Source organism: Formica exsecta, unplaced genomic scaffold (genome assembly GCF_003651465.1).
Source record: "Formica exsecta isolate Colony F162 unplaced genomic scaffold, ASM365146v1 scaffold473, whole genome shotgun sequence".
Classification (NCBI taxonomy): Eukaryota; Metazoa; Arthropoda; class Insecta; order Hymenoptera; family Formicidae; genus Formica; species Formica exsecta.
This window is the reverse complement of record NW_021851967.1, coordinates 124,685-134,143: the sequence shown is the minus strand read 5'-3', so window position 1 is coordinate 134,143 and position 9,459 is coordinate 124,685. Positions and strand designations below refer to the sequence as shown.

Below are 9,459 nucleotides of genomic sequence, written 5' to 3'. Positions count from 1 at the left end.
GCGCCTTCAGATTTTTATCTGTTCCGGTCTTTGCAGAATAGTTTAAATGGCAAGAATCTCAATTCCGAGGAAGCTGTCGAAAACCACCTTACAAACTTTTTTCAAGAAAAACCAAGTTCTTTCTTCAAAAATGGAATCGACAAGCTTATAGATCGTTGGAAAACCATTGTAGAAAAGAATGGAGACTATATAATTGATTAATAAAAGTGTTATCTCTAAAATATAATCTATTGAAGTTTATATTTAAATCGGGCACGAACTTATGCAATCACCTGATATTTACATTAAATCATACATCATTGTATTCGTTTCAAACGCGAAGCGCTAAAACTTTTATTGTGTCGAAATATCAACATTGTTATAAAAAAATTATACATACCTCTCCGTTCGTTAACACAGCTTATGTAAGCAATTACCATGCTCAAAATAGAGTTCGGTTTGAACCATTTAATTTGATATATATTTATGATCTATCTCTTTTAATTTAAAAGATAAAAGGGGATGGCCACTTTTGGTGGGACACCCTGTATATGTTAGAAATTATTTTTCTTTTATGCAATTTATTTTTTTTGTATAAGAGACGAATATAAGCTTGTGTACATAACATTTATAACAATGCTATTAATAAATAAATTACTATAATACATATAAATTATAGCATGTACAAATTACTTAAATTTAAATACATTTTTTTTTCTCGCGTCTCCAGGAAGATGTCTGGTACCTAATAAAAGACGAGCTTTATCCTGTTCCTGCGGCACGGATTCCTCGGGCGGCCCTCTCGGTTTTATCTGCAATTTTTGTTTGATGGCTTGGCTCAGTATTACACGCCTAGAATCGCTCTTCATAGCGAGCAACAGATCTAGCCATGTCCACGTCACGTTATGATACTCCAAAGTTGGTATAACTAGCGCAAAATCACGCACATCTTCAAGATTTTTTTCTTTGTTTCCCTGCAAGAATAAATTAAATAAGTTTAACAAATAATTTGCATGAAAGCAAATGAGAGCAACAAAAAAATATTTTCTTTTTTAATTTATTAGAAGATCATTACCTTATATGATACGCGTACAGGTACTTCCGGTATCTTAATATATATAAATAATTTGTTTTTATCTGCCCTCTCTTTCATCTTCTCCACGTCGTCTCTCCTCTCGATAGGTACATAAAAGGAGGAGTCACGTTGAGGTGCTGGTGCTTCCTCTATGCCTTCCGGATCTCTCTCAGGAAAACAAAACTTGAGCATAGTATTAAAGAATTTTTTTGTCAGACCTAAAAAAAAAGCAAAACGATAATTTCATAAATTAAAAGAACTAAATAATGATTTATAATTTACAAAATTGAAAAAGATCTATATAATCCAAGTGAAGATGATAATGCAAAACGTATCAAAAATCAAAAGTGAAATGAAGAAAGCAAATTCTGTCCACTCCAGCTGAGCAGAAAGAGAGAGAAACGCGACATTAAAAATAAGATAATTTATAAAAATTAAATTATATATAAGATAAATCCAATAATGAAATAAAAACAGGATAAAAACAAAACAAAATCACAATCAAACGGAGTAAAAGAAAACGGGAACAATAAAACAGCAATCAAACAAAACAAAAAAGACGAGAACTAAAAAATGATACATAACATGACGTATCAAAATAAAACTGTATATTGTATACTATAGTTACTATAGTACTAGAGTTATATTTTAATTTACCTATTGTAAGGGGTACCACATTGATCTCAAAATGCTCCTTCACAGATATCCCCGCTACTGGCGCTTTTTCTCTGCAGAAGACTCGAAGAGCCCTTTGCCGATCTACAGGCATATTGCTTTGTAACTCCGTGGGTACAAGTACTTCTGTATAGGTTTGATTTGGTAATAGATTCGTCATCCGGACGTATCCCAGTTCCAACAAATGTTCTACCGAGTCATCAGTTTTGCTGGTTTTTGTATAAAGGAAATTAGTCAAAATAAGATCGGCTATACCTAGCTGACCGTCTGCGTCCGTCAGCCTCCATTGTGCATGTTTAAAGCAAATCTCAGCCACTCTAGCCACTGCAGCCGGTTTATCCTTTAGCGTAGCCGACGCGGCCGCTGGTGCAGTGGTCTCTTTATAACAATTCAACATGACATCCAATTCTTCCGCCTTGGCACTAAGTTGTTCTTTACATTCAAAAACATTTGTTTCTAAACGTTCCATTTCCGTCAATAACTCTGGACTTGACTCTTCGGCCAGTGCCTTCTGTACTAAATATGTTTCGCGTTCCAAGCGCCTTAATTTCGCCACTAAACCGCGCACTGTATTCTGTAATTGCTGTATTGGTCTTTTCTGGTCTTCAACAGAATGTAATTGTAATTGGAATCTCATCCTCTGCAATCTCTCCGAAGCTTCCTTTCGCCTCGGCTCCACGTACAGCAATAAGTTATTAACTATGTCCAAAATCATTGCATATTGCAACGAATTGGTGCATACATCCAGATCATGATGCATCAATGTAAACGCGTCAGCCGCGGTCAAATCTTTTCTTTCCCATGGACTAACTTCTTCTCTTGGTGGAGGTGGTATTTGATCCACAGAACTCACGTCCAATGTTTGACCATAACCGACATAAAAGAACTCGCATTTACATCGAGACACTATGCGTTGTAATTGATGCTGAGGACCGCCACCGCCTCCTACTGTTTGACTAACCACTCCACCGACGCTCTGACCAGATCCCACCAGAGCCGGAACATCTGGCAGACCAACTATGATGGTGGAATCTTTCTCCTAAAATGTGATACATGCTAATTTTTGCTACATATATATTTCTCACATTTTGACAGATATACCTGTATATTATCCAATGTCAGCCACATAATATTATCGTCGATATTATCGTCGATGTTCGCGCATACAGTAGCGTAGTATTGCATGCATTCCAACGAGCCGACCCAAGTTGTTTTCGGTACAAGAGATCGCTCCTTCCAAACCGGGTGATGGACTCTCTGCAGTATCTCCGCTTTAGCAGCCGATAGAATAACGTAGCCGCGAGTCTCGATGCCTTTCAACAGCACTTGGCTATTCACCAAAGCGACTAAGAAAAATTTTGTTTAAGTTCTCATCTTTTGCATTGGTAAAATAAAGATACAATTCTTCATTTGACACAAAACATTATTTGTAATGTTTACGAATAAAAATGAGGTAAAAAATATATACTTAGCCAGTTTTTATGTAAGACATCATCTTGATGGCATGCTGCTAATCCGCGTAGTTGTTGTCCCCTAGTCTGCACTGATAGATCATCACTGAAAGCCACAGGTTTGTTCACAGCTTCCGCTATCAACCTCTGCAGCATTCCCACCACCTCACCTTGCTGCGGCTTCACTGAAGAGGACGGTGTTGCTTGTGCGGGCGTGCTCTGTTGGTCGACTACGGTCGGTCTAGTGGCACGGTTCTTATGTGGCGTTGAACTGTTATCCCTGTGGAAACCTTTGAGTGCCGCGGTTGATAAATTCTTCTTAAGCTGCTGAGTCTTGATAAAGGAGTCAAAGAGTGCAAACGCAACATCGCGATTAGTCTTCGTCCAGGCGCCTCGTAGATCATGCACGACCAGTCGATGAATCGGTGTGTCGCCGCTTACACCGGTGACCATTGCCTCTCTCCCATAGCTGACACGTGCTACACTCAAGCAGTAACACTTCTCAACTGGTTGACGCAACGACGCGCTCTCTACTTCGTCTTCTTGTAGTGCGTTTTTCAGCCAAATCTCGGCATCACTCAATTCACAATTCATGTACACAACAGACCATTCTGCCCGTGGCCGATGGATTAATCCGTCATCAATTGGATGTAGTGCTAGATTATGCTCCGAACTGCAGGCTACTCTACCACCGGTCACCTCGAAGCCGCGTTGCATGGCAAATGACATCCAATAATTGACATGGAAACGATGAAAGGCTAGAGTCAGCCGGACTTTCCTGTAGTGCCTGCTGAGTTGTTTCTTTCTAGGCCTAATGTTCTTGAACAAAGGACCTTTTCTCGTAGGTCTTGTTGCGCCTGATAATATTAATTTGAGATTCTCGAACCATCTCAACGTACTACCATAGAGTAATGCTGTTGGCGCGCTAGCCAGCGTAGGTGATCCAGTTGGCTTAGTCTCGAGAGAGAGACTAACATTAAGATTTTGAGAGCGAAACGCTCTGAACGAGTCATGTTCTTGATTGCTTGAATACTCGGGTAATCGATCTGGGGCGCAGGGTATAGCAGCGTGATGATCACGCGGATCGCCTAGGCATACCCATGCTAATTTGATACTTAATCTGACATTAGGCAGGTGTAATAATCGGCAATCATCATATTTGCTAGCTGTACGCACGTACACGTCAAGATCTCCTTTGATAATAATTTTCCCTTGTGTCCAATCGAGCGCCAGTCCAGTCCATGTGAGTTCCATCTCTTCTGTAGTGTTGTATGGATCCAGAGAACCGTGCAGCAATACCGTCAACTGTTTCACACAAAGCGTCAATCTACCGTGAAGGGCTAGTCGCATTTTATCCCAAAATGGCAACGGTGGGCTCGGATCTCTCGATGGGTGAAGAATCTTCTCAAAGCTGAGGTTACACTGAGCTATTACTGGTTCCCAGCATGGTCCAAACGCATATCTGAATTTGTCGATGTCCCAATTAAGATCGTGATAATACTTCAAAGATGTCATTCCCCTTTCTACCACTATATCCTCCCAGGGTGCACCAATTTCAATTCTGACGGTTCTCTTAGCCCTCAATGGCGCCAGAGCTTCTGCCCCGGCTAACCTACCCCATACATTTAGACTTTCCACTAAAAGCAGTGGCTGTGGGAAATCGCGAAGCTGAAGTTTCCACTCCGCGCATTTTAGGCTGATTCCTCGGATCCATAATGTGCTGAATTCTAAACCATCTTCAGGCCAAGGTGTTTCCGGATCCATCTCTTTAAGAGCTCTCACTTGTCTCTCTATGCCGTTTATGGAGGGATCAGCTAAGGCTAATATATCTAGATCCAACATGGTCCATGCAAACAATCGAGTCCTCGCGGGACCTGTTCGTTGCATTTGCTTCCATCTCTGTACATAGATTTCTGCATTTTTCTTATTTAAACTGGCATATAATTCTTCGACTTTTCCTTGTGGAAGCAATAAATGCGCACGGCAGAGCTCCTGCACCTTGGCATCCAACATCGCTTGCCGTTTCAAACTTTCCTTATATTCATCTTCTAATAGTTCGTAATTGTCACGCAAACGTACTTCAAATGGATCATCACTGACCTCGAATGTCCACTCTTTGATCTTGATGATCAAATCGCAGGGCAGAGATTCCTGTTTAAGCATGTTCGAGGAATGAATCTCTTTTAACCATTTTCTGATACTAAATAACTCATTCTGTATCGCGTTTGTAAATTGATGCTCATATGGAAAACAGATTTTAATAGAATCGATATTTAATGCCCAGCACTCATTCCAATCCAATACGAAACCTTCGTTGCTTTGCCTTTCTACTCGCACTTCAGTATTATTGAGTACTCTGACTAACTCGAAACCCTCAATCATAATTACATCAGCAATATCTAAGGTAACTCGAATGTAGGTGAGTCTCCATTCGCCTTGCGACCAGCGTAATTGATCAGACGTCAATATCAAGAAATGTTTAGTGGAAATGTCTATAGAAATAGTAATCCCACCCGTGGCTAGTAAATCCAAAACACGTTTCTTTCTATGCACCTCTAAAAGTGAAGCAAAAATAATTGCTTTATATACCTAAATACAGGATGTTGACCATAATTAATTAGTAATTAATAATTAGGTTTGGTAAATGTTTCTAGAAAAAGAAACAAATAACATTTACGTTTAAAACATTACGTTTTTTTCCCTAATTGAACATATTTGGGATATCCTTGGCCGTCGGTTAAGAAATTTAAAGGTTCAACCAACGAACCAGCAAGAGTTAGGTGAAATTCTTAAACCGATCTGGCGTCAAATACCACAGTATCAAACTTGACAATCTATTAATATGCAAGCACGTTCGAGAAGTAATTCGTCAAATTAATGGCTTATTATTACCTTCGATACGAGTTGCACTAATTTCTTTCATGACAATAGATCTGAAATCTTTAGACTCCATCCAGACTTGCAATAAACGAAGATGTAAATTAGGACTCCATACTAGATTAGTGCCATCAAGACTGATATTTATAGCATCAGAATTAATCGCAGCTTTGCACTTTCGTATTGCTAAAAACGGATGAGTTAAAGTTTGCGCATGTTGACACATAATCGGTTCATCCTTATTGAGAGTTATTGCGCTCATGCCTTCCGCCACACCTACAAATCGCTTTGTGTTTTGTTCCAAAGTAGCTATATCTAAACGCGTCATTATAGACACTAAAACAAATGTATGTAATGTATGACAAAATTTTTAAACAGTATATATAAATACAGTTATATAAATGTATATATTATTATATACTTACATTTGTTTTCTGCGATAAAGAATAGATTACAATTTGTTATTTTGAGATTCAATTGGATAGGATTACATGATACTGTAACTTTTCTTTTCGTCACTGGTTGCTGATACTTTTTGTAGCATCTATAATAATTTTTATGATTATTTTTATCTGTATGCCATATGTTCCTTTTTAAGTATTAATATTGTATATCTAATTTTACTATTACTTATAAGCTTGTTCAAGAAATTTTGCAAGCTCCAAACTCCATTCTGCTATAAGAGCATCAACTGCAATTCCCATAGCATTATTACGGGTTGTTGCTAGCAATACCCCTATAGAGAGTGGGCTCCCCCATTGATGAGACATTTCAGAGATGTTGCCATTAGCACCATTTAAAGTACAATATAAAGACTCCAAGACTAATTCTGTATTTAAATTTTCGGTTTTGTCTGTGTCAAAGACATAGAATACATACAATATCATATACATAGAAGAAATTAATATTTCAATTCATAATTTAATAAAAAGTAAGCATAGTGCACCTGCAGATAAATTCAATGAAAATTTCATGTGTGTGACACTGCAAGCTGCTTGTTGTACATCTGGCAATTTTATATTCAATGAAGAATCATACAGCTCAGTATTTAATGTTATTTCAAAATTTGGTAACCTGTTTTTCAGTGATATATTGCTAACAGGCTTTGAAATGCCACTTTCATTATTATACAGCAATAATTCCCAGTCTTTATGATCATATATTATTGAAAGAGTATTCAGCTGTATGGCAATAAATAAAATATTCTCCTCTAGCTATATATAAAATTAAACAAGCGTGACTTAATTACACTTTCTTGTTTAATTTATTTTCATTAATATATTTTTAACTTTTACCTTTGTATCAATTGACATTGAATGTAGGGTTAAAATGGGGAGTTTTCCACGTATGCACAGACCATCTAAGTTTACAGTGATATTTAATCGTGTTCTGTTAGCTTGAAACTTTGCATGAACTTGAAGACTTCTTAAGGTACCTTCTAAACCTATCATGTTACTATCTTCCCTACCAGCTATTATCAATGAATTGCCGATTTTCAATGTAAAGTCCTAAAAGTATTATTGATGTCTCTCTAGCAATACATTTGATTACAATAAGAGTGATTACATTAATATCTATTATTATTTATTTATAGTAAAAAGACTTACTTTGGGCAAAATAGGTGCTAATCTAGTTATTAAATTATTAGAGGAATTATAATGTACATTGCTGCAAGTATAAGTTGTAGTATTTAATGTTCTTCTATCTTTTAAGAACTGAAGGAGACCTGCACCACCAGATCCTTCAGTCTGAACTATTCCGATACATAATGTCTATAAATCAGACCCTATATAATTTCTTTTGAAAACAGATAGTAATCAGATATTTGCTTATTAAAAATCATTGTATATATTATCTTTAGGTATAAAATAGATATCGTGTCTATATAATATTAGCAATATTTATTATCAAAAGACTATTCTTTTTATATAGATTTAAGTATTGAGGCAACAAATTTTTGATACTCTACCTCAACTGAAAGTTCTCCTTGAGCCTTAAAAGTGGCTTCAACTGTTCCAGCAAATGTTACTTGTGAGAGACATGCATCGGAAGCATGTTGCAGTAATTTCATAGTTCCACCAACAATGGTGGCAGATGCTAAAAGCGTGCATGCACCATGTACAATACTGGCATCTAAGCTTAAGCTTTCTGCATTTCCATTAGCCAACCAACCATTGCCAAGAACAAGTAAACTTATGTTTTCTACATGTACAGCCATAAACTAAAATATAGGAATTAATAATGAGTATGTTCTCCGTATAATAAGTGTAATCCTATAATATGGAAAAATAAAACTCTAACTTTTTGTATAAATATCTTATACCTGCACAGATTTTATTATTATTGGAGGTATCTTCTTATTTCTAAAATCTAATAATTCATCAGATTGTTTTATCTTACAAGTTGGGTGAACTGGAACATCCTTATTTATTCTAACATCTTTCATAACAACAGCTAATAATTTTGCTACATCACTGCTAAAGAAACTGCTGCGTATGCGTATTTCTTCAACTTGCTAAAATTAAATATTGTTATATTGTATTTTAATATTTGCATAAAATGTAATTTGAAAAACTCACCAGTGTAAAACCATTTTTAGTTATATTTACATCACGAAGCCTAAAATAAGGTAAAGAAATATGGCCCACTCGCAAATGAATTTTATAACAACGTTTCACTATCCATGCTAATAACCTTGGTACTATCCTATTCAAGATAATTATGACAATTATGTAATATAACCATTTTATGCTGGCATTATTTTTATTTGAATTTTAATACTTACCGGGTAAAAAAACAATAAAGGATTAAAAAGACTATGCAAAATGCAAATAATCCAGTCATATTCTTGACATGTGTTACGTCTGAACGACGCTATTTCTCTTACTACACCTCGGTTAATGAGAAAAGGATAGCTCTCTATTTTTATAGGGCAACCTGTAGCGGGATCCTCTAACGTTTTTTGCGACAATTATCGTTGTCGTTAGCGAGCGATAGTCTATGAGAGTAGCGCTTTTCACCAGGATTGTCCTTACCATTGGCTGTCGCTAATTAACGATACCGAAAATTGTCGATAGCAAGTTTTTGAAACCCGCTACTGGGCTGTGTTCCAATTCCCCACCCGGGTGCATCCGATATTCTAGTATACGTGACATATACTATAATATCGAGTACACCCGGGTGGGGAATCGGAACACAGCACTGTAGAGGGATTCAGGGCCAATTACACAAAGTCCGGTTAGATTAATCGACGGTTAAAATTAGCAGGGTGGCCAACAGAAAATAGAGGTGAAGGAAAACCAAGCATTCTTATCATTTCAGTTGGAACCCTGCTAATTTTAACCGTCGGTTAATCTAACCGAGCTTGGTGAAATTGGCCCTCAGTAACTTGCTATCAACGGT

At 37.0% G+C, this 9,459-nt stretch overlaps 1 protein-coding gene across 3 annotated transcripts; it reads right to left on the bottom strand.

Moving 5' to 3' along the window:
• Nucleotides 1-540: 540 nt before the first annotated feature.
• On the bottom strand, nucleotides 541-9,230 carry LOC115241261 (protein KIAA0100). 3 transcript variants are annotated; one of them, XM_029816929.1, is made up of 15 exons: nucleotides 8,843-9,230; nucleotides 8,637-8,763; nucleotides 8,381-8,572; nucleotides 8,027-8,278; nucleotides 7,665-7,829; nucleotides 7,353-7,565; nucleotides 7,004-7,271; nucleotides 6,688-6,910; nucleotides 6,483-6,601; nucleotides 6,073-6,393; nucleotides 3,198-5,735; nucleotides 2,831-3,075; nucleotides 1,712-2,768; nucleotides 1,055-1,272; nucleotides 541-953 (listed from the first exon to the last, which is right to left on the bottom strand). In XM_029816929.1, exons 1-15 carry the CDS (start codon nucleotides 8,899-8,901, stop codon nucleotides 669-671), a joined length of 6,282 nt encoding a protein of 2,093 aa, XP_029672789.1. In that variant the 5' UTR covers nucleotides 8,902-9,230; the 3' UTR covers nucleotides 541-668. The 3 variants fall into 3 exon arrangements, with proteins under 3 accessions (XP_029672789.1, XP_029672790.1, XP_029672791.1); XM_029816930.1 differs by lacking the exons at nucleotides 8,381-8,572; nucleotides 8,637-8,763; nucleotides 8,843-9,230 and having other exon boundaries at nucleotides 7,665-7,854; nucleotides 8,027-8,163; XM_029816931.1 differs by lacking the exons at nucleotides 8,381-8,572; nucleotides 8,637-8,763; nucleotides 8,843-9,230 and having other exon boundaries at nucleotides 7,665-7,843; nucleotides 8,027-8,135.
• Nucleotides 9,231-9,459: the final 229 nt, after the last annotated feature.

Excerpts from the sequence above, each read along its gene's own strand:
- LOC115241261 (XM_029816929.1), bottom strand. The coding sequence starts at position 8,901 with ATGACTGGATTATTTGCATTTTGCATAGTCTTTTTAATCCTTTATTGT. Across the intron at positions 7,272-7,352 it reads CAATGTCAATTGATACAAAG|CTAGAGGAGAATATTTTATT; the intron begins GTAAAAGTTAAA and ends TTTTATATATAG. Across the intron at positions 5,736-6,072 it reads TAGTGCAACTCGTATCGAAG|AGGTGCATAGAAAGAAACGT; the intron begins GTAATAATAAGC and ends CTTCACTTTTAG.